This window comes from Oncorhynchus clarkii, chromosome 26, assembly GCF_045791955.1.
Source record: "Oncorhynchus clarkii lewisi isolate Uvic-CL-2024 chromosome 26, UVic_Ocla_1.0, whole genome shotgun sequence".
Classification (NCBI taxonomy): domain Eukaryota; kingdom Metazoa; phylum Chordata; class Actinopteri; order Salmoniformes; family Salmonidae; genus Oncorhynchus; species Oncorhynchus clarkii.
This window is the reverse complement of record NC_092172.1, coordinates 30,660,601-30,684,504: the sequence shown is the minus strand read 5'-3', so window position 1 is coordinate 30,684,504 and position 23,904 is coordinate 30,660,601. Positions and strand designations below refer to the sequence as shown.

Below are 23,904 nucleotides of genomic sequence, written 5' to 3'. Positions count from 1 at the left end.
AACAGATGCTAGCTGAGCTTAGCTGAAGGAGCTAGCTAGCTGTGATGCTAGCCCTGGACAGCTAGCTTAAGTGTACCGTAATACATTCCTATGGGAGAACCGGACTGCTAGAAAATACTACACTATTGAGAAGAGAACAAAGAGGAGAAAAGAGGACTGGGGGAACACGGTACTAGGTCTGAAATGGGGTTGTAGGTGGGGAGTGTAGCTTAGTAAAAGGGGGTAAGATAGGAGAAAAGGTGGCCTGTAGCGGTGCATTCTCTTAGAGTTGAGCATTTGTACACGCGGAGGAGGATGGGCTTTCAACTACTGATATAAAGACTACCGTAGGGTGGAAGCTGAGCGTGTGTATGTGTGTGTGCACTGTATGTAAGTGTTTGGATGTGTTAGGAAGAGAATGCTTTGTGTATGCATGTGTACATATGTATAGCCTATCTATTAGTTGTGTATGTGTGTGTGTGTGTGTGTGTGTGTGTGTGTGTGTGTGTGTGTGTGTGTGTGTTAGACGCGGGTAAGGAAGGCTAGGTTGAGGGAGCCTGGTATTTGGATAGTCTCCAGGGCCAGAGAGGAGGGGTTGAAAGGGAAGGTGACTGGGTAGATGATCTTAGTGTCCATCAACAGCTGAGGAGTCTCACAGCGGTCCCGCAAACGAGTCTAGGGGGAGGAAGGGAAGAACAGGGAGAGAAAATATATACATTAGTTGCAGACAGACAGACAGACAGACAGACAGACAGACAGACAGACAGACAGACAGACAGACAGACAGACAGACAGACAGACAGACAGACAGACAGACAGACAGACAGACAGAGAGACAGAGAGATCTTACCTGTATGGTTCGTATGAAGGTAACAGACACCCTCTCTTCAAACTCGTTGACTGGAGTGTACAGGTTCAACACCTTCACAATCTGGGAACACAGAAACACAGAGACAAACTTCATTCGTTGAACCTTGAACTATTAACTCAACTGATCCCCTGTCCCATTCTCCGCAGTGATAGGGCTTGACTGGTAAATTGAGTACCCGAGGGCTGGGATTGGTCAGTTCAGGACCTAAGTGGTAGAGAGGGCTGTGATTGACTAGTTCAGTACGTGAGTGGTAGAGAGGGCTGTGATTGGTTAGTTCAGTACGTGAGTGGTAGAGAGGGCTCTAATTGGTTTAGTACATGAGCAGAATAGTGAGCTGTGATTGGATACCTGAGATGTGGACAAGCTGTTGCACATGGAGCAGATGGCCTCGGCGTCTTCGTCCGTCTTCTTCTTGACTTGCAGCAGCTGAGCAGCCTGAATCAGAGGCTCCAGAGTCTCCTTGGCTCCACACAGCATCAGAGACTTGTCACGCAGCCACTCCTCCAGCTGACTCACGTTATACCTGGTACACCACATTATATACGTTACACACACACTCTATAAAACACATTAGACACAGTCTGTCTATACATAAGACATGACAGCCTCTCTGAACCGACCTGATCTGCATGCCTTTGCTCCAGGAGCACATGTCTTTACGCAGCAGTAGATTGTTGAGAGTCACAGCTCCAATGATGTAGAACTGCTGCTTCACAACCTGGGGTCAGAACACAGCCAAGGGTCAGGACACAGCCAAGGGTCAGGATCAGGACACAGCCAAGGGTCAGGGTCAGGACACAGCCAAAGGTCAGGGTCAGAACACAGCCAAGGGTCAGGGTCAGAACACAGCCAAGGGTCAGAACACAGCCAAGGGTCAGAACACAGCCAAGGGTCAGAACACAGCCAAGGGTCAGAACCAGAACACAGCCAAGGGTCAGGGTCAGAACACAACCAAGGGTCTGGGTCAGAACACAACCAAGGGTCTGGGTCAGAACACAACCAAGGGTCTGGGTCAGAACACAACCAAGGATCAGGGTCAGAACACAACCAAGGATCATGGTCAGAACAACCAAGGGTCAGGGTCAGAACACAACCATGGGTCAGGGTCAGAACATAACCAAGGGTCAGGGTCAGAACACAACCAAGGGTCAGGGTCAGAACACAACCAAGGGTCACGGTCAGAACACAACCAAGGGTCACGGTCAGAACACAACCAAGGGTCACGGTCAGAACACAACCAATGGTCACGGTCAGAACACAACCAAGGGTCTGGGTCAGAACACAAGCACACGGACCTGTTTGATGAGTTCAGGGTCGGTGCCGTGCTGACACATGGTGGAGTGGAAAGCGCTGAGCTGGCGTAAGATGGATTCCAGCGTGTAGGTTCCCTCGTCAGCGATGCTCGATGTCCGTTTACGCAGACCGGTCGGCTTAACCCCCGACACACCCTGGATGGTCTCATGCTCCAACATACCAGAGACTGGGACACACACACACACACACACAACATGTTAGTGGTTGGATGTTCACCCACCCACACACCACAGAGTGGCGCAGCAGTCTAAGGCCCTGCATCTCAGTGCATGAGGCTTCGCTTCATTCCCTGGTTCGAATCCAGGCTGTATCACATCCGGTTGTCCCACAGGGCGGCGAACAATTGGCCCAGCGTCGTCCGGGTTTGGCCGTCATTGTAAATAAGAATTTGTTCTTAACTGACTTGCCTAGTTAAATAAAGGTTCAATTGAATTGAATAAAAACACACACACAGCGTGGTGTACTCACCAATCATGGGCTGTAGGATGTTCTCCATGCATTTGATGAGCTGCTGGTAGATCTGAATGGCCAGGTCACTGAGGACCTGACGGTACTCAGCCAGGTCAAAGTTAGACAGGCAGTGATCATTCTGCTTAGGAGTGTTGTGCTTCATAAACGACTGCAGGAGCAGAGAGGAGGAGGAAGAGAGAGAAACAGATACAAACACACAGGTTGGGGTGTGTCTGTGTTTTGGGGTGTACCTCACCTCCGCTGTACCGTTGCAGACTGTCTGTGTGTGTGTGTGTGTGTGTGTGTCTCGCTCTGTAAGCATTTGTGTGTGTGCTGGGTCCGGTCTCACCTCATCTCCGCTGTACTGTTTCAGACTGTCTGTGTGTGTGTGTGTGTGTGTGTGTGTGTGTGTGTGTGTGTGCGCTGGGTCCGGTCTCACCTCATCTCCGCTGTACTGTTTCAGACTGTCTGTGTGTGTGTGTGTGTGTGTGTGTGTGCTGGGTCCGGTCTCACCTCATCTCCGCTGTACCGTTGCAGACTGTCTGTGTGTGTGTGTGTGTGTGTGTGCTGGGTCCGGTCTCACCTCATCTCCGCTGTACTGTTTCAGACAGTGTAGGAAGCGGCAGGTGTTGGACAGCCAGAAGGAGACCGTCTCAAAGTCATCCCCCCGTTTCTGACAGAGATAAAATGACAATATAGTTACTAGTGTAATTACAGTGTTACTACACAAGTATAGGAGCAACTTAATGTAGTTGTATTGACATCATAGGGTGTGCGCCCCACATTACATCCTTCCTATACCCTATATAGTGCACTACTTTAAACCAGAGCCCTACGCACCTTGAGTATCTTCTTGATGCTGTTGATGGTGGATGTGAGCAGCGTCCTGACCTTCTGGTCATCGTTGACATAGTCAGCATGCCTCAGACACATGAAGAGGATGTAGGCTGGCAGGCCTGGGATCAGATTCACCGCTACACCACGAGGCTTCAACTCTGTTACAGATAATTGACTGTTACAATAAACTATTGGATTATCTATGTATATGCCTGTATCTATGTATGAACAGAAAAACTTCTCTATCACTCATAGAGAGGTAGAGAGAGAGGTAGAGAAAGAAATGTAGAGAGAGAGGTAGAGAGAGAGAGAGGTAGAGAGAGAGAGGTAGAGAGAGAGAGAGAGGTAGAGAGAGAGAGAGAGAGGTAGAGAGAGAGAGAGGTAGAGAGAGAGAGGTAGAGAGAGAGAGAGGTAGAGAGAGAGAGGTAGAGAGAGAGAGAGAGGTAGAGAGAGAGAGAGAGGTAGAGAGAGAGAGAGAGGTAGAGAGAGAGAGAGAGGCAGAGAGAGAGAGAGGCAGAGAGAGAGAGAGAGGCAGAGAGAGAGAGAGAGGTGGTGAGAGAGTTAAAAGAGAGTGCAAGACTGAGAATGGTTAGAGGTCAGGGTTATAGGTCAGAGTGGAGGTTACATACCCAGTATAAGGTTCTTAACCAGTTTCAGCTCATCCTCCTTCTTGTACTCCAACATTCCCTGGAAGTCTTTCTCGCGACGAGGAATGTTCACCGGACGGACCGTCTCTTCAACCATCTGACCCGGAGATATAGTCTCAACATGTCCAGCTACACACACACACGGTCAGATATACACACATTCAGGTCACACAGACACCCATCTACACAGACGGTCAGGTACGTCTCCTTCCTTACCTCCCATTTCTCCAATCTTCTTTGAGAACACCTTCAGCTGTTTCTTAAGCTTACGGATAGTTTTATCCTGCTTCTCCAGCTGTTCCATGAGGTCCTGAGAGAGAGAGAGAGAGAGAGAGAGAGAGAGAGAGAGAGAGAGAGAGAGAGAGAGAGAGAGAGAGAGAGAGAGAGAGAGAGAGAGAGAGAGAGAGAGAGAGAGAGAGAGAGAGAGAGAGAGAGAGAGAGAGAGAGAGAGAGAGAGAGAGAGAGAGAGAGAGAGAGAGAGAGAGAGAGAGAGAGAGAGAGGTGAGGTTGGCAATAGTCGTTCAGTTTATCAAAGCGAAGGGATCAGCGGTCAAACAGAAAGCTGACAATGGTCAAAGTTCAGACAAAAAAACAGGCTCCCTTACCCAGTGGGTTGGAGAGAGAGAGGGGCTTGATTTAAAATAGGGGGTACTTATTTGGTCCTCTGTGGGGTTAGAGAGAGAGGGGGTGCTAATTTGAAACAAGGCCTGGCTGTATGTTAACAGAGAGAAGAGGTGCTGGGTTTAACACATTGACCTCCTGTGTGAGTTAGAGAGAAGAGGTGCTGGGTTTAACACATTGACCTCCTGTGTGAGTTAGAGAGAAGAGGTGCTGGGTTTAACACATTGACCTCCTGTGTGAGTTAGAGAGAAGAGGTGCTGGGTTTAACACATTGACCTCCTGCGTGAGTTAGAGAGAAGAGGTGCTGGGTTTAACACATTGACCTCCTGTGTGAGTTAGAGAGAAGAGGTGCTGGGTTTAACACATTGACCTCCTGTGTGAGTTAGAGAGAAGAGGTGCTCTGCTGGATTTGTCTGTTGTGGGTTAACAGAGTTAGAGTAGAAATCTGACACACACCAAACTCTGTTAGTGGTCACACACGTGCAGAGAAACACACAATGTCCTTAGACTCAACATACAACCATCCGTCGTAATATGTTGACTTTGGCGCTGCGATATGCTGTTGGATCCTCAGTCCTCAGCATCTCCTGTTAGGTGACATCCACACACATCAGAGGGTGTTCTCACAGGACACACACATCTGGGTGGTGTCGGACACACACGCCCCCTCAGTAAAACAGTAACTATCACAGTACCACTACCGACCAATAAGGGAAGTGCTGGTTGATGGCAGCAGGTTGTCTTGGTGGGGCCAGTGATCTGGTCTGAGTATGTGTGTGTTTTTTCATTCATCTATGACCTTTTGAATGCTTAAATCATTTTGTAAAAGTATTAAAATGTGTGTGTGCATGTGTGTGTGACTGCATGTGTGTACACGTTTGCATGTTTGTAAGTGTGTGTATACACTGGGTGTACAAAACATTAAGGACACCTTCCTAACATTGAATTGCACCCCCCCCCCCCCCCCATCACGTTCCACAGGGATGCTGGTCCATGTTGACTCCAATGCTTCCCAGAGTTGTGTCAAGTTGGCTGGATGTCCTTTTGGGTGGTAGAACATTCTTGATATACATGGGAAACTGTTGAGTGTGAAAAACCCAACAGCATTACAGTTCTTGACACAAACTGGTGCACCTGGCACCTACTACCATACCCCGTTCAATGGCACTTGAATATTTTGTCTCACCCATTCACCCTCTGAATGGCACTCACACACAATCCATGTCTCGATTGTTTAAATCCTTCTTTAACCTGTCTCCTTCCCTTCATCTATACTGATTGAAGTGGATTTAACAAGTGACATCAATAAGGAATCATAGCTTTCACCTGGTCAGTCTATCATGGAAAGAGCAGGTGTCCTTAATGTTTTGTACACTCTGTGTATGTGTGTGTGTATACTATGTGTGTGTGTAAACGTGTAACGTACCAGGTTTTCGTTGGTGAGTCGTGTGATCTCATGCTGTAGACTAGCCTCTATGCGTGCCTCTGGTGGGAGTTGCAGGTTCTGGGCCAGCAGCTGTTGTTGACGGTTATTCTCCTCTTTAACACTCTGTAACTCCCCTCGCAACACCTCCACCTCGTTGTCATAGCTACGCCGCTGCTGCTGCATCTGGCCCTCCAACAGTCTGAGAGGAGGGGATGGAGAGAGAAGATTAGAATCATTCTTCAACTACTATAGGAGGTTGGGAAAGCAAGAAGGAGAAAATATGGGATGGAGGGAGCAAGAGCAAACAGCCTCACACCACGCCTGGTCCACACACACACACACACACACACACGGTTAACCTGTTGGTCTCCTCTAACCCTTCATATACCAGCCACAGCTCTCCGTCCTCATTCAGCCTATGGAAGTCAGCAGTGGGGATCTGACAAACAAACACAAAGGAAAGAAAGGGAACAGAAAAAAGGCTTAACAAAGAGGGGGATGAGGGATGATGGTGGTCTAGAGGAGGAGAGATGATGGTGGTCTAGAGGAGGAGGGATGATGGTGGACTAGAGGAGGAGGGATGATGGTGGACTAGAGGAGGAGGGATGATGGTAGACTAGAGGAGGAGGGATGATGGTAGACTAGAGGAGGAGGGATGATGGTGGACTAGAGGAGGAGGGATGATGGTGGACTAGAGGAGGAGGGATGATGGTGGACTAGAGGAGGAGGGATGATGGTGGACTAGAGGAGGTGGGATGGTGGTGGACTAGAGGAGGAGGGATGATGGTGGACTAGAGGAGGAGGGATGGTGGTGGTCTAGAGGAGGAGGGGTGGTGGTGGTCTAGAGGAGGAGGGATGGTGGTGGTCTAGAGGAGGAGGGATGATGGTGGACTAGAGGAGGAGGGATGATGGTGGACTAGAGGAGGAGGGGTGGTGGTGGTCTAGAGGTGGAGGGATGGTGGTGGTCTAGAGGAGGAGGGATGGTGGTGGACTAGAGGAGGAGGGATGATGGTGGACTAGAGGAGGAGGGATGATGGTGGTCTAGAGGAAGAGGGATGATGGTGGACTAGAGGAGGAGGGATGATGGTGGACTAGAGGAGGAGGGATGATGGTGGACTAGAGGAGGAGGGATGATGGTGGTCTAGAGGAGGAGGGATGATGGTGGACTAGAGGAGGAGGGATGATGGTGGACTAGAGGAGGAGGGATGATGGTGGACTAGAGGAGGTGGGATGATGGTGGACTAGAGGGGGTGGGGTGGTGGTGGACTAGAGGAGGAGGGATGATGGTGGTCTAGAGGAAGAGGGATGATGGTGGACTAGAGGAGGAGGGATGATGGTGGACTAGAGGAGGAGGGATGATGGTGGACTAGAGGAGGAGGGATGATGGTGGTCTAGAGGAAGAGGGATGATGGTGGACTAGAGGAGGAGGGATGATGGTGGACTAGAGGAGGAGGGATGATGGTGGACTAGAGGAGGAGGGATGATGGTGGACTAGAGGAGGAGGGATGATGGTGGACTAGAGGAGGAGGGATGATGGTGGACTAGAGGAGGAGGGATGATGGTGGACTAGAGGAGGAGGGATGATGGTGGACTAGAGGAGGAGGGATGATGGTGGACTAGAGGAGGAGGGATGATGGTGGACTAGAGGAGGAGGGATGATGGTGGACTAGAGGAGGAGGGATGATGGTGGACTAGAGGAGGAGGGATGATGGTGGACTAGAGGAAGAGGGATGATGGTGGACTAGAGGAGGAGGGATGATGGTGGACTAGAGGAGGAGGGATGATGGTGGACTAGAGGAGGAGGGATGATGGTGGACTAGAGGAGGAGGGATGATGGTGGACTAGAGGAGGAGGGATGATGGTGGACTAGAGGAGGAGGGATGATGGTGGACTAGAGGAGGAGGGATGATGGTGGACTAGAGGAGGAGGGATGATGGTGGACTAGAGGAGGAGGGATGGTGGTGGTCTAGAGGAGGAGGGATGATGGTGGACTAGAGGAGGAGGGATGATGGTGGACTAGAGGAGGAGGGATGATGGTGGACTAGAGGAGGGATGATGGTGGACTAGAGGAGGAGGGATGATGGTGGACTAGAGGAGGAGGGATGATGGTGGACTAGAGGAGTTGGGGTGGTGGTGGACTAGAGGAGGAGGGATGATGGTGGACTAGAGGAGGAGGGATGATGGTGGACAAGAGGAGATGGGGTGGTGGTGGACTAGAGGAGGTGGGGTGGTGGTGGACTAGAGGAGGGATGATGGTGGACTAGAGGAGGTGGGATGATGGTGGACTAGAGGAGGTGGGGTGGTGGACTAGAGGAGGAGGGATGATGGTGGACTAGAGGAGGTGGGGCGGTGGTGGACTAGAGGAGGTGGGGTGATGGTGGACAAGAGGAGGAGGGATGATGGTGGACTAGAGGAGGTGGGGTGGTGGTGGACTAGAGGAGGTGGGTGATGGTGGACTAGAGGAGGTGGGGTGGTGGTGGACTAGAGGAGATGGGGTGGTGGTGGACTAGAGGAGGTGGGATGGTGGTGGTCTAGAGGAGGTGGGGGAATAGGGGAGGTGGTGGACTAGGGGAGGTGGAGTGGTGGTGGACTAGAGGAGGTGGGGTGCTGGTGGTCTTGGGGAGGTGGGGTGGTGGTGGACTAGAGGAGGTGGTCTAGAGGAGGAGGGATGGTGGTGGACTAGAGGAGATGGGGTGGTGGTGGACTAGAGGAGGTGGGGTGGTGGTGGACTAGAGGAGGTGGGGTGGTGGTGGACTAGAGGAGGTGGGATGATGGAGGACTAGAGGAGGTGGGGTGGTGGTGGACTAGAGGAGGTGGGGTGATGGTGGACTAGAGGAGGTGGGGTGGTGGTGGACTAGAGGAGGTGGGGGAATAGGGGAGGTGGTGGACTAGGGGAGGTGGAGTGGTTGTGGACTAGAGGAGGTGGGGTGATGATTGTGGACTGGGGTGGTGGTGGACTAGGGGAGCTGGGGTGGTGGTGGACTAGAGGAGCTGGGGTGGTGGTGGACTAGAGGAGGTGGGGTGGTGGTGGACTAGAGGAGGTGGACTAGAGGAGGTGGGGTGTTGGTGGACTAGAGGAGATGGGGTGGTCGTGGACTATAGGAGGTGAGGTGATGATTGTGGGCTGGGGTGGTGGTGGACTAGGGGAGCTGGGGTGGTGGTGGACTAGAGGAGGTGGGGTGGTGGTGGACTAGGGGAGCTGGGGTGGTGGTGGACTAGGGGAGCTGGGGTGGTGGTGGACTAGAGGAGGTGGGGTGGTGGTGGACTAGAGGAGGTGGGGTGGTGGTGGACTAGGGGAGCTGGGGTGGTGGTGGACTAGAGGAGGTGGGGTGGTGGTGGACTAGTGGAGGTGGGGTGTTGGTGGACTAGGGGAGCTGGGGTGGTGGTGGATTAGGGGAGCTGGGGTGGTGGTGGACTAGAGGAGGTGGGGTGGTGGTGGACTAGAGGAGGTGGGGTGGTGGTGGACTAGGGGAGCTGGGGTGGTGGTGGACTAGAGGAGGTGGGGTGGTGGTGGACTAGGGGAGCTGGGGTGGTGGTGGACTAGGGGAGCTGGGGTGGTGGTGGACTAGGGGAGCTGGGGTGGTGGTGGACTAGAGGAGGTGGGGTGGTGGTGGACTAGAGGAGGTGGGGTGGTGGTGGACTAGGGGAGCTGGGGTGGTGGTGGACTAGGGGAGCTGGGGTGGTGGTGGACTAGAGGAGGTGGGGTGGTGGTGGACTAGAGGAGGTGGGGTGGTGGTGGACTAGAGGAGGTGGGGTGGTGGTGGACTAGGGGAGGTGGGGTGATGCAGTCTCATGCTATGTGTGTGTCAGCTTGTTGTGCTTAGTATTCTGAATCTATGTGTGTTTAGAACAGGGGTTGGAACCAGTTCAGGGAACAGAACCGACAACTGGAAAATATACATATTTCAAGGAACAGAATCAGAACAAAAGTGATCTATACTGTTCCGGAACAGAACCATTATTTTAAAAGCATGGAATAATAACGTTATTTTATTTGCCATGCATTGTTTGTCAGTTGCACAAAAAACGTAACAAAGTGCATATTCAAAGCCTCACACTCTGTCACTAAGAAAAGTGTTCCAGTGTCCGCCTGACAGAAAAGTGTTCCAGTGTGCGCCTGTCAGAAAAGTGTTCCAGTGTCCGCCTGACAGAAAAGTGTTCCAGTGTCCGCCTGACAGAAAAGTGTTCCAGTGTCCGCCTGACAGAAAAGTGTTCCAGTGTGCGCCTGACAGAAAAGTGTTCCAGTGTGCGCGTGTGTAGGCTACCTGCCCCTTCCCCTCTGAAGCATAGTCTAGTAGCCTACTGACGTTACAAGTCTGATTCAGAAATTAGGGAGAGAGATTTACAATCAGAGAAGAATGGATTACCCTTTTCAATGCTAATTAAGGATACTATAGTTATCACATTTCACATTGGATTTACTAAGTACAAAAAGGTAAAAGGTGTTTTTATTTGAATTCTGGTGCCGCTCTGGACATACCAGCTAGCTGGCCCAGCGTTAAGACACCTTTCTGAAGTTCAAAGACATTCAAAGTTCCTTCATAAAAGCCGCTCTTCCGAAGGTATAATTCTGTGGGCCTAATTCAGATGATGCATGTCATAACAACAAGATGCCCACCGTTTCAAGCCAACCCTCCTCCACCTTCTCTCGCTCTCTCCCCACACGGAAAATGTCAGTCTCATCCAACGCCCTACATTCGTCTGTCCAATGCATGTAAACAGCTTGCCCGCTCCATAGCAAGCTGCTATATCCTCACTGATTGGTGAAGTAACTTAATGTCGAGCTAAATGTTTTTAAAAAAGTCAATTTCAGAGGTTTATAAAGGAACAGAAAGGAATTATATGAATCTTTGCTTTTTTTGGGGTTCGAACCGGTTCAGAACTTTTTTTGGGGTTCGAACCGGTTCAGAACATTTTTGGGGGTTTGAACCGGTTCAGAACTTTTTTTTGGGTTCGAACCGGTTCAGAACTTTTTTTGGGGTTCGAACCGGTTCAGAACTTTTTTTGGGGTTCGAACCGGTTCAGAACGGTCGGGAAAAAAAATGTCTGGTTCTAGTCAGAACAAAACAATTGGAAAATAATTTTGGTTCCAACCCCTGGTAGAGAACAAGCAAAATGATCCAAATCTGAAATTACAAGGATTCTTAACGCAACGTAACACACAGGATGGTAGCAACATGATGGAACTAACAAAACACAACACAGGGAAACACACGGTTGGTAAAGATGCAGGTTTGGTTCCATGCAGAAGACATTTCATAGGAGCTGATTAGTAATTAAGAGTCTGTGCATCATTCATGCCTAACCTTCAACCCATACGGAGGCTAACCTAGTTTAGCTTCAACATGCTAGTTAGATTACCAATGCTATGTAGGCTAACCTAGCTTAGCTTAATTACCATGCTAGTTCGATGACCAATATTACGCAGGCTAACCTAGCTTAGCGTCATCATCATACCAATTAGCAGGCGGCTTACGCCGCCTTCACCACTTACAGTACAGTACAGGTTAGGCATCGCCCGGCGTGCAAAACAAGCAGACCCATTGCTACTGAAGCAAATCTAGTTTTATCACCTACATAATATATCATTAATATAGATTCAATATCAGCCAGCCATCATCAACTATATTATCCTATCCAATAAAAAGCCTCCGCTCAGTCTTGCTCAATCCCCATTGGTCAGCATGGCCACGCATGCTCCGCCTCACGATGCAAAGGACACATCTGATTGGTTACCTGAGCCGATTTAGGAGCTCATTGGTTTCTAGTGGTTTACGCAAGAACCTGGGAGATCTGCGCACAACAGAGAGAGGAGTTCACACACACAGTTCTCAAACACATACAGATCTCACACACACTGAGTGTACTCATGGAGTACATCAGACATACTGGTGGGGAGCTTGTACTGTAATGAGTCCTCTGTGGAACTCTGGGGGAGGAAGGGAAAGGTAAAGAGGGAAGTGGGTGACAGACAGGAGATTGAGGGGAGAGAAAGGTAAGAGAGAAGGGAGTGACAGACAGAAGGAGATAGAGGGGAGGGAAAGGTAAAGAGAGAAGGGAGTGACAGACAGAAGGAGATAGAGGGGAGAGAAAGGTAAAGAGAGAAGGGAGTGACAGACAGAAGGAGATAGAGGGGAGAGAAAGGTAAGAGAGAAGGGAGTGACAGACAGAAGGAGATAGAGGGGAGGGAAAGGTAAAGAGAGAAGGGAGTGACAGACAGAAGGAGATAGAGGGGAGAGAAAGGTAAAGAGAGAAGGGAGTGACAGACAGAAGGAGATAGAGGGGAGAGAAAGGTAAGAGAGAAGGGAGTGACAGACAGAAGGAGATAGATGGGAGAGAAAGGTAAGAGAGAAGGGGGTGACAGACAGAAGGAGATAGAGGGGAGAGAAAGGTAAAGAGAGAAGGGAGTGACAGACAGAAGGAGATAGAGGGGAGAGAAAGGTAAGAGAGAAGGGGGTGACAGACAGAAGGAGATAGAGGGGAGAGAAAGGTAAGAGAGAAGGGAGTGACAGACAGAAGGAGATAGATGGGAGAGAAAGGTAAGAGAGAAGGGGGTGACAGACAGAAGGAGATAGAGGGGAGAGAAAGGTAAAGAGAGAAGGGAGTGACAGACAGAAGGAGATAGAGGGGAGAGAAAGGTAAGAGAGAAGGGGGTGACAGACAGAAGGAGATAGAGGGGAGAGAAAGGTAAAGAGAGAAGGGAGTGACAGACAGAAGGAGATAGAGGGGAGGGAAAGGTAAAGAGAGAAGGGGGTGACAGACAGAAGGAGATAGAGGGGAGGGAAAGGTAAAGAGGGAAGGGAGTGACAGACAGAAGGAGATAGAGGGGAGAGAAAGGTAAAGAGGGAAGGGGGTGACAGACAGAAGGAGATAGAGGGGAGAGAAAGGTAAAGAGGGAAGGGGGTGACAGACAGAAGGAGATAGAGGGGAGAGAAAGGTAAAGAGAGAAGGGAGTGACAGACAGAAGGAGATAGAGGGGAGAGAAAGGTAAGAGAGAAGGGAGTGACAGAGAAGGAGATAGAGGGGAGAGAAAAGTAAGAGAGAAGGGAGTGACAGACAGAAGGAGATAGAGGGGAGAGAAAGGTAAGAGAGAAGGGAGTGACAGAGAAGGAGATAGAGGGGAGAGAAAGGTAAGAGAGAAGGGAGTGACAGACAGAAGGAGATAGAGGGGAGGGAAAGGTAAAGAGAAAGCGAAAGAGAGAAAGGGAGAGAGAAAGCGAGAAGGAGAGGGAAAGTGAAGAGAAGGGGAGAGAGAGAAAGCGAGAAGGAGAGGGAAAGTGAAGAGAAGGGGAGAGAGAGAAAGCGAGAGATTGAGGAGATACAGAGAGAAGGAGATAGAGGGATGGGGAGGGAAAGTGAAAGAGAAAAAGAGAGAGAGAAAGAGAGTTGTACCTGTTGGTCTCTTTGAGTCCTAGATAAGCCTGAGTGATTGCACCAGAGTCCTTCATCTTATGGACATCCTCTGCATAGTGCACTGGCTCTGTCATCGTCTCCTGGAGAGAGGGATGACATGGAGGGGGATGAGAGAGAAAGAGGAAAATAACCACATTCACATGTAGAGAAGACACAACAGAGCATCAGGCAGAGAACAGAGAGAAGACACAACAGAGCATCAGGCAGAGAACAGAGAGAAGACACAACAGAGCATCAGGCAGAGAACAGAGAGAAGACACAACAGAGCATCAGGCAGAGAACAGAGAGAAGACACAACAGAGCATCAGGCAGAGAACAGAGAGAAGACACAACAGAGCATCAGGCAGAGAACAGAGAGAAGACACAACAGAGCATCAGGCAGAGAACAGAGAGAAGACACAACAGAGCATCAGGCAGAGAACAGAGAGAAGACACAACAGAGCATCAGGCAGAGAACAGAGAGAAGACACAACAGAGCATCAGGCAGAGAACAGAGAGAAGACACAACAGAGCATCAGGCAGAGAACAGAGAGAAGACACAACAGAGCATCAGGCAGAGAACAGAGAGAAGACACAACAGAGCATCAGGCAGAGAACAGAGAGAAGACACAACAGAGCATCAGGCAGAGAACAGAGAGAAGACACAACAGAGCATCAGGCAGAGAACAGAGAGAAGACACAACAGAGCATCAGGCAGAGAACAGAGAGAAGACACAACAGAGCATCAGGCAGAGAACAGAGAGAAGACACAACAGAGCATCAGGCAGAGAACAGAGAGAAGACACAACAGAGCATCAGGCAGAGAACAGAGAGAAGACACAACAGAGCATCAGGCAGAGAACAGAGAGAAGACACAACAGAGCATCAGGCAGAGAACAGAGAGAAGACACAACAGAGCATCAGGCAGAGAACAGAGAGAAGACACAACAGAGCATCAGGCAGAGAACAGAGAGAAGACACAAGAGAGCATCAGGCAGAGAACAGAGAGAAGACACAACAGAGCATCAGGCAGAGAACAGAGAGAAGACACAACAGAGCATCAGGCAGAGAACAGAGAGAAGACACTATTATTCCACATGAATCTTGACCCATCCAGTATTGTGAATCTAAAGACCATACATATGGTGGTGTTACATGCAAATAAATCAGTGGCATGTGTGTATGTGTTTAAGCTAGTCATTCCCAGAACATGCAGTCAGCAGAGTTCTAGTACCTTCTCATCCTTTAGGAAGGCATGGCAGGAGAGAGAAGAGAGAGAGGGAGAGAAGGAGAGAAGAGACTGGAGTGTTAGAAGCATTGATAGTGCAGTAGACAGACATGAAAAGGTTTCACGTGTGTGTATATATGTGTATATATCTATATCTGCGAGACTGTGTGCATATATGCGTGTCTGTGCATGGGTCAGTGTGCATGTGTGTGTGTTTGCACATGTCCGTGTGTGTGTGTGTGGGTCCCTCCATGTCTCCTACCTTGTGCTGCATGGCCTCCTTCTGTGAGACCAGTTGAGATCGTAGAATCAGCACCTCCTCTTTTCGCACCTCCAGCTCCTCGCACGAGGAGTTCAGTTGGTCCATGAGAACTTTGTAGGGTGGACTTCCTGGTGCCCCCGCCCCAGCGCCTGCATTACCCAGCAGGCTCTGCCTCATGGCGGTCAGGTCATGCTTCAACTTCTTGTTCTCGGAATCCAGCTCCTGGCGCTGTGGATTAAAGATGGATGCCGTCGACGGCAGTCAGAGTTAATACACACCCATAGAGACGGCAATGTCAACGCTAAAATGGGTTATATCCATCTAGAGATCTCTAACCATCTATGTATACAACACACTCACCCAGACAAATCCAGTCCCAAATCAACCCCTAGCCCCGTGATGGGCAACTGGCGGCCCCCGGGGCCCTTGAGCCATGAGCTGTTGCCCACCTAAGTCCTATCCCCCACCCACTACCGTAGATATGAGTAGATTGGATATCTATACAATACCTTGAGAGACTCGTACTCCAGTTCTGCTCCACGTGATTTCTTATGCTCCTCATCATCCTGACAGACAGAGTGGTCCGACAGTAAAGTAAGTAAGACTGTGGTTGTAATACAGTAATATAGCATAGTATTGTAGTAATATTGTGTACCCTGACTCTAGCCCGCTGGAACTGCTCCTCCTTGTTTTCTAGCTCGTTGCGGAGAGAGGATTTCTCCTGCTCCAGCTCGGTTACGCGCTTCTGCAGCTTCAGAGTCAGAGACGTGTCCATGCCCCGGGTCACATCCTGTCACAACAGGAAGTGAGGTCAGAGACAGAAATGAGACTGACAGGCAGAGCTTTGGGGCATCGTCATGGGCATTAAAGACATTAGCTGTCAATACTAAAACATTACAGAAAGTGTTTTACTGAATGACGACCAATTCTGCATGGTTGTAGTTGTAATAACTGTTCAAATAACTACAGAACAGGTTGAAGCAACATTAACACGTTTTTTGTAACATTTTCTAATGGTGAGAGGAAGTTTCTGTCTAAGTCCCGTCCCACTCACTTCTCCATGTCGGGAACTTTCTTCTGACTCGGCGAACTCTGAGTTGTAGGTGCACTCTGATCCGTTGCTGCTGTGGGTGGAGTCTGTTCTCCTGTGGCCGGGCTTGGGCACGCTCTGGAGAAAGGAGGGGCAAGGGGACTTTAGTGTGTGTTTGTGGTGTGGTGTGGTGCAGTGTGTTTGTTTGGTGTGTGTGCGTTTAGTATGGTGGGGCAGTGTGGCGTGTGTGTAAGTGTGTGTGGTCTGGTTCGGTCCAGTGTTTGTGAGTGTGTGTGTGGTCTGGTTCGGTCCAGTGTTTGTGAGTGTGTGTGGTCTGGTTCGGTCCAGTGTTTGTGAGTGGTCTGGTTCGGTCCAGTGTTTGTGAGTGTGAGTGGTCTGGTTCGGTTCAGTGTTTGTGAGTGTGTGTGTTCTGGTTTGGTCCAGTGTTTGTGAGTGTGAAATTGTTGACATGCTATGCGTTAGCCTCCTACCACAGAGAGAGTGATTTCTTCCTTGAGGTCGTCGTAGCGTTCCTCCAGTCTCAGGTGTTCTGTTAGGAGGTTCTGGTAGCGAGACCTCTCCTCGTTCAGATCGCTCTCCAACTGCTGAGTCTCCTCCGCTAATGCACGAGTCATTTTCTCTGAAAGGGGGAGGAGGTGGAGGAGATGGGGAGGAGAGAGCACAGAGAGAAGAGGGGAAAGGGGGAGGTGAAGGAGATGGGGAGGAGAGAGCACAGAGAGAGGAAGGGAAAGGGGGAGGTGGAGGAGGTGGGGAGGAGAGAGCACAGAGAGAAGAAGGGAAAGGGGAGGAGGTGGGGAGGAGAGAGCACAGAGAGAAGAAGGGAAAGGGGGAGGAGGTGGGGAGGAGAGAACACAGAGAGAAGAAGGGAAAGGGGGAGGAGGTGGGGAGGAGAGAGCACAGAGAGAAGAAGGGAAAGGGGGAGGTGGAGGAGATGGGGAGGAGAGAGCACAGAGAGAAGAAGGGAAAGGGGGAGGACATAGCACAGAGAGAAGAAGGGAAAGGGGGAGGAGGTGGGGAGGAGAGAGCACAGAGAGAAGAAGGGAAAGGGGGAGGAGGTGGGGAGGAGAGAGCACAGAGAGAAGAAGGGAAAGGGGGAGGTGGAGGAGATGGGGAGGAGAGAGCAGAGAGAAGAAGGGAAAGGGGGAGGTGGAGGAGATGGGGAGGAGAGAGCACAGAGAGAAGAAGGGAAAGGGGGAGGTGGAGGAGATGGGGAGGAGAGAGCAGAGAGAAGAAGGGAAAGGGGGAGGTGGAGGAGATGGGGAGGAGAGAGCAGAGAGAAGAAGGGAAAGGAGGAGGTAGAGGAGATGGGGAGGAGAGAGCACAGAGAGAAGAAGGGAAAGGGGGAGGTGGAGGAGATGGGGAGGAGAGAGCAGAGAGAAGAAGGGAAAGGGGGAGGTGGAGGAGATGGGGAGGAGAGAGCACAGAGAGAAGAAGGGAAAGGGGGAGGTGGAGGAGATGGGGAGGAGAGAGCAGAGAGAAGAAGGGAAAGGGGGAGGTGGAGGAGATGGGGAGGAGAGAGCAGAGAGAAGAAGGGAAAGGAGGAGGTAGAGGAGATGGGGAGGAGAGAGCACAGAGAGAAGAAGGGAAAGGGGGAGGAGATAGCACAGAGAGAAGAAGGGAAAGGAGAGAGAGAGGAGAAAGAAGTTCAGCACGTGTGGGGAGCGTATCATCAATTCTCTGTATGGAACTTCAACAATGAGTGTGATTGGTCTAAAAGTATTTACACAGAATGTGATTGGTCTAAATATAGTAACAATGAACATGATTGGTCTAAAGCTAGTGAATGGTTGGTACCTGTCATCTGCTGGCTCTGTTCCTTGATCATTCGGTTCAGGTCGTCTTTCTCGGTCTTCAGCAGACCATTCTGCTGCTTCAGCTCTGCTACCATCTTCACACACAGGAGAAAATACTTCAATCAAGTCTACCACAGCCTATTGGTCCAGTAATCCATCAATCATGTGATTTGAGAACACTAGCAGATCTGGGTCAAATAGTTTCAAATACTTAAAGGTGCACTTGATTTGCTGGACCAGTGTGCAGAGTTGGGGGCGTTTCAGAACATTTCCATTGGTCCCAGTGTACAGGGTGAAACAAATCAAGTGCATCTTCAGTATTTGACAGATGTTCTGTATCAGACTCAGGTCTGGACTGCAAGGACATTGGGGTTTGGTTGATATCACTGGGCTTCTGGAGGACTGCTCTACTGTACTGCACAGCTAGCACTAGTCTACCTGCTATTAACTACACAACCACATGAGTCTACCTGTCTGACCTACACACCCACAGTACACTAGCCTTCCTGTCTCACCTACACACCCACACTACACTAGCCTACCTGTCTCACCTACGGTACACATTAGTCTACCTGTCTCACCTACACACCCACACTACACTAGCCTTCCTGTCTCACCTACACACCCACACTACACTAGCCTACCTGTCTCACCTACGGTACACATTAGTCTACCTGTCTCACCTACACACCCACACTACACTAGCCTTCCTGTCTCACCTACACACCCACACTACACTAGCCTACCTGTCTCACCTACACACCCACACTACACTAGCCTACCTGTCTCACCTACGGTACATTAGCCTACCTGTCTCACCTACACACCCATACCACAGTCGTGGCCAAAAGTTTTGAGAATGACACAAATATACATTTTCACAAAGTCTGCTGCCTCAGTTTGTATGATGCAATTTGCATATACTCCAGAATGTTATGAATAGTGATCAGATGAATTGCAAAGTCCCTCTTTGCCATGCAAATGAACTGAATCCCCCAAAAAACATTTCCACTGGATTTCAGCCCTGCCACAAAAGGACCAGCTGACATCATGTCAGTGATTCTCTCGTTAACACAGGTGTGAGTGTTGACGAGGACAAGGCTGGAGATCACTCTGTCATGCTGATTGAGTTCGAATAACAGACTGGAAGCTTCAAAAGGAGGGTGGTGCTTGTAATCATTGTTCTTCCTCTGTCAACCATGGTTACTTGCAAGGAAACACGTGCCGTCATCATTGCTTTGCACAAAAAGGGCTTCACAGGCAAGGATATTGCTGCCAGTAAGATTGCACCTAAATCAACCATTTATCAGATCATCAAGAACTGCAAGGAGAGCGGTTCAATTGTTGTGAAGAAGGCTTCAGGGCGCCCAAGAAAGTCCAGCCAGCGACAGGACCATCTCCTAAAGTTGATTCAGCTGCGGGATCGGGGCACCACCAGTGCAGAGCTTGCTCAGGAATGTCAGCAGGCAGGTGTGAGTGCATCTGCACGCACAGTGAGGCAAAGACTTTTAGAGGATGGCCTGGTGTCAAGAAGGGCAGCAAAGAAGCCACTTCTCTCCAGGAAAAACATCAGGGGCAGACTGATATTCTGCAAAAGGTACAGGGATTGGACTGCTGAGGACTGGGGTAAAGTCATTTTCCCTTTCCGATTGTTTGAGGCCTGTCTCACCTACACACCCACTACAATAGCCTACCTGTCTCACCTACACCACACTAGCCTACCTGGTTCATCTACAGAACCCACACTAGCCTACCTGTCTCACCTACACTAGTCTACCTGTCTCACCTACACACCCATACTACACTAGCCTACCTGTCTCACCTACACCACATTAGTCTACCTGTCTCACCTACACACCCACACTACACTAGCCTACACTACACTAGCCTACCTGTCTCACCCACACTAGCCTACCTGTCTCACCTACACTACACTAGCCTACCTGTCTCACCTACACTACACTAGTCTACCTGTCTCACCTACACACCCACACTACACTAGCCTACCTGTCTCACCTACACTACACTAGTCTACCGGTCTCACCTGCACCAAGGCAATGGCCTCCCAGCCCGCCATGTGCCCAGTCTGCAGTAGATTCCCCTGGGTCCTAAACCATTGAACCACGACACACATTACACATTCTTATACAAACTTGTCACACTTCTATAGGGCCACTATGGGAACGATGTATGAAAGGGAGCCATTTATCTGAAATATATCTGAGAAGTGATTGGAGGAGACAAGATGAAGAGATAACTAGAGTGAGCCCTTTTCTATCCCACCACCCTCCTCATCCCTCACCTTTTCCATCTCATCCCTGTACTTGGTAGCCCAGTCCTCAATGGTCTTCTTCTCTTTCTGGGTGGTGGTCAGCTCCCTCCTCAGCCTCTCCAGCTGCTCCAGAAGGGAAGTGACACGGTTGGCGTTGTTCTTGGCTTCCTCTTCTATCCCCTTCAGCTTAGACACCTCTACCTTCAGCTTCTCACTCTCCACCGCGTGGGACGTCTCCAGACAGTTCAGCCGCTCGCTAGTCACACGGTTGTCTTTAGCCTGGGAGAGAGAGAGATCATGTTAATGTAATGTGTGAAGATGCATGTTCTATTCGAGCAGCCACTCTTGGAGGAGAGAGTTTGTTATCCAGCAGCACAAAGATCCAAAATGGCCGCCTGGTTTGTACAGAGCCCCACCTGTTCGTCTAACTTCCTCTGCAGCTGCATGATCTTATTCTCCATGCCAACGTTAAGTTTCTTGAAATGTTCAACGGAGCGGGCCTCGATTTTCAGCTTCTTCAGCTCTTTCTTGGCCTTCATCCTCCTGATGCAGCACTGCAGATAGACGATGGCTCGCAGGGAGCGCTTGTACCGCTGTCTGGCCAGCCAGCCACGCACGTGTTTCTGGATGAACACAGCTTTGTGGTTACGCAGCAACTGTGGAGAGAGAGGGAGAAAGAAAGAGTTAGTTCCTGTGAATGTAATGTGAGAATTCTGGTGTTCCTGAGCTCTTATTGGTCTCCTGGGCTTCATCTTGCTGTTAATCCACAACAACAGGAGATCTCTCTAGTGTCTACTCTTCTACCTAATATAACAGACAAGTGATGTCAGAGACACAGAGAGAGAGAGAGAGAGACAGAGAGAGAGAGAGAGAGAGAGAGAGAGAGATAGAGAGAGAGAGAGAGAGAGGCAGAGAGAGAGAGAGAGAGAGGCAGAGAGAGAGAGAGAGAGAGAGAGAGAGAGAGAGGCAGAGAGAGAGAGAGAGAGAGAGAGAGAGAGAGAGAGAGAGAGAGAGGCAGAGAGAGAGAGACAAACAGATGCACAGACAAACAGATATCCTGGCAGGGTCATGTTAAAGAGGTCAGCTATGTGTGTCAGTCAGTGGGACAGTCTCTAACTACTGCCATGTCACCTGACCCTAACATGGCCCCAGTGACCAAAGAGACACCAGCCTAGTTCTCTCCCTAACTCCCAGTAACCAGAGACACCAGCCTAGTTCTCTCCCTAACTCCCAGTAACCAGAGAGACACCAGCCTAGTTCTCTCCCTAACTCCCAGTAACCAGAGACACCAGCCTAGTTCTCTCCCTAACTCCCAGTAACCAGAGAGACACCAGCCTAGTTCTCTCCCTAACTCCCAGTAACCAGAGAGACACCAGCCTAGTTCTCTCCCTAACTCCCAGTAACCAGAGAGACACCAGCCTAGTTCTCTCCCTAACTCCCAGTAACCAGAGACACCAGCCTAGTTTTCTCCCTAATTCACTGGGAGTGGTCCAGGTATGAGGGTGACCCAAGTCCATCCAACGTTGAACTGGGGTTATTTATAAACCACACTGCTGACAGACATGCAGGACAGCTGTGCTATTAGCTGGCAGTGCTAGGTGTGTGTGTTGGTTCTTCTATCCTAATCTCCACAAATGTCCCCCCACAAAGAGAGTAAAACAAGAAACATGTAGTGTGTGTGTATATACTGTATGCATCTCTCACCCCTTGGTATTTCTGTCGGGCCATGTACGCTCTGAGGATAGTCTGCATGACCAGGGCAGCAGCCTGCTTCTGTAGGTACACTTTCCTCTGGACACACATCCTCTGGAACTTCTGGATAGTGATGGCTGCCAGGGTCTGACGCATGTACTTAACCAGACTGGGGGAGGGAGAGAGGCAGGGGGAGGGAGAGAGGCAGGGGAGAGAGAGAGGGGATAGAGAGAGGGGAGAGAGAGAGGCAGGGGGGAGAGAGAGGGGAGGCAGGGGAGAGAGTGAGAGGAGGCAGGGGAGAGAGTGAGAGGAGGCAGGGGAGAGAGTGAGAGAGGGGGACAGAGGAGGCAGGAGAGATAGAGAGGCAGGGGGGAGAGAGAGGGGAGGCAGGGGAGAGAGTGGGAGAGGGGGAAAGAGGAGGTAGGAGAGAGATAGAGAGGGGAGGGAGAGAGGCAGGGGGGAGAGAGAGCAGAGGCAGGGGAGTGAGAGAGAGGGGGACAGAGGAGGCAGGAGAGATAGAGAGGGGAGGGAGATAGGCAGGGGAGAGAGAGGGGGGAGGGAGAGAGGCAGGGGGGAGAGAGAGGGGCAGGGGAGAGAGAGAGGGGAGGCAGGGGAGAGAGTGAGAGAGGGGGACAGAGGAGGTAGGAGAGATAGAGGGGAGGGAGAGAGGCAGGGGAGAGAGAGAGGGGAAGCAGGAGAGAGAGAGAGGAAGCAGGAGAGAGAGAGAGAGAGGGGGACAGAGGAGGCAGGAGAGAGTGAGAGAGGGGGACAGAGGAGGCAGGCGAGATAGAGAGGGGAGGGAGAGAGGCAGGGGAGAGAGAGGGGAGGGAGAGAGGAGGCAAGAGAGGTAGGGGAGAGAGAGAGAGAGTGTAGTCATGGTAATTGGTGAAAAATGCTGTTGAATTACTATAATTTACCCACCAATAACCTCCAACTGATCCGATTAACACATAAATCAAATCACAAATAGATATTTATAAAAATATTCCCACTTCCTACAATTCATCAGACAATTCTGATTGGCTCCTTTTCAGGAAGTCATACAGTCTAAACTACTTTTATCTGCATGGTGATTGTCCAGAGGGTGCTGAGTGACAGGTGTATGCTCCACTGACCAGCGGGCCTGGTGTCCGCGGGTGTATCTCTGGATGGTGATGGCAGCATGCTTCTTTCGGAGGTACTTCTTGCGTACCAGCCAGCAGCGGATGGTCTTCTGGATACGGACGCACGCCTTCCTCAGCTTATCAGCCCTCAGCTTCTCCAGGTAGGCAACCTGACCAGCCCTGAAGAAGATCTTAGTCTTACCAAACTGGTACTTGTCCTGGTCCTGGAGAGAGACAGAGAGAAACATCATGTTGTAGGGGATCAGTTTGAGCAAGGTGAGGTCCAGAACTGCTCATTTTGACCACATAAATCAGGGATGGGCAACTCCAGTCGGGGTCCTGATTGGTGTCACACTTTTTCCCCAGCTACCAAACCTGTCTCATCATGCAATTAGTTGAATCAGTTGGGTGTGCTAGGGATGGGGAGAATGTCTCTCACCCCTCCGGCCCCTCCGGCCCCTCCGGCCCCCGAGGACTGGAGTTGACCATCACTGACATAAATAGTTGGGACGGAAAGTGATGTGTAGATCTTTGATTATGCACAGTCTGATTGCAATGTAGTTGATCTCAAACAGGCCTGACCTCTAACCCCTGACCACTCATACCTGCACCAGTTTCTCCAGGACGTTCCTACAGGTCAGCCTCCTGTCCGACAGGACGTCCTTCTGCCTCATCAGAACCCGGTAACGACTGAAGAACTCCTGGTAGGTCCATCTGGATGGGAAGCCTGCGGCTGAGATGCGGATGGTCTCCAGAACACCACAGGCTCTGAGCTGCTGCACCGCTCGCTTAGGGTCAAACCTAAAGACAACATTCACCTAACGTTAGGGTCAGACCCAAGCACAACATTCAGCTCAACCTAAAGACAACGTACACCTAACATTAGGGTCAAACTTAAATGACAACATTCCACTAATGTTAGAGTCAAACCTAAAGACAACATTCACATAGTTAATCCAACCATAC

The 23,904-nt window shown here is 50.4% G+C and overlaps 1 protein-coding gene across 1 annotated transcript in view; it reads right to left on the bottom strand.

The window, feature by feature from the left end:
• Positions 1-475: 475 nt before the first annotated feature.
• The window catches only part of LOC139384838 (unconventional myosin-Va-like), a 78,397-nt gene continuing 54,968 nt past the window's right edge, over positions 476-23,904 (bottom strand). Inside the window, exons 17-41 of the mRNA XM_071129734.1 lie at positions 23,544-23,739; positions 22,951-23,162; positions 21,848-22,004; positions 20,560-20,799; positions 20,174-20,422; positions 17,873-17,966; positions 16,549-16,697; positions 16,082-16,195; positions 15,683-15,817; positions 15,537-15,593; positions 15,028-15,255; positions 14,772-14,780; positions 13,538-13,638; positions 6,146-6,344; positions 5,238-5,306; positions 4,315-4,408; positions 4,081-4,227; positions 3,455-3,609; positions 3,198-3,287; positions 2,633-2,783; positions 2,146-2,330; positions 1,471-1,568; positions 1,199-1,373; positions 830-910; positions 476-654 (exon numbers count right to left, since the gene is read on the bottom strand). Of these exons, the coding sequence (XP_070985835.1) occupies positions 502-654; positions 830-910; positions 1,199-1,373; positions 1,471-1,568; positions 2,146-2,330; positions 2,633-2,783; positions 3,198-3,287; positions 3,455-3,609; positions 4,081-4,227; positions 4,315-4,408; positions 5,238-5,306; positions 6,146-6,344; positions 13,538-13,638; positions 14,772-14,780; positions 15,028-15,255; positions 15,537-15,593; positions 15,683-15,817; positions 16,082-16,195; positions 16,549-16,697; positions 17,873-17,966; positions 20,174-20,422; positions 20,560-20,799; positions 21,848-22,004; positions 22,951-23,162; positions 23,544-23,739 (3,538 nt within the window). The 3' untranslated portion in view covers positions 476-501. The remainder of the gene's footprint in view (positions 655-829; positions 911-1,198; positions 1,374-1,470; positions 1,569-2,145; positions 2,331-2,632; positions 2,784-3,197; positions 3,288-3,454; positions 3,610-4,080; positions 4,228-4,314; positions 4,409-5,237; positions 5,307-6,145; positions 6,345-13,537; positions 13,639-14,771; positions 14,781-15,027; positions 15,256-15,536; positions 15,594-15,682; positions 15,818-16,081; positions 16,196-16,548; positions 16,698-17,872; positions 17,967-20,173; positions 20,423-20,559; positions 20,800-21,847; positions 22,005-22,950; positions 23,163-23,543; positions 23,740-23,904) is intronic.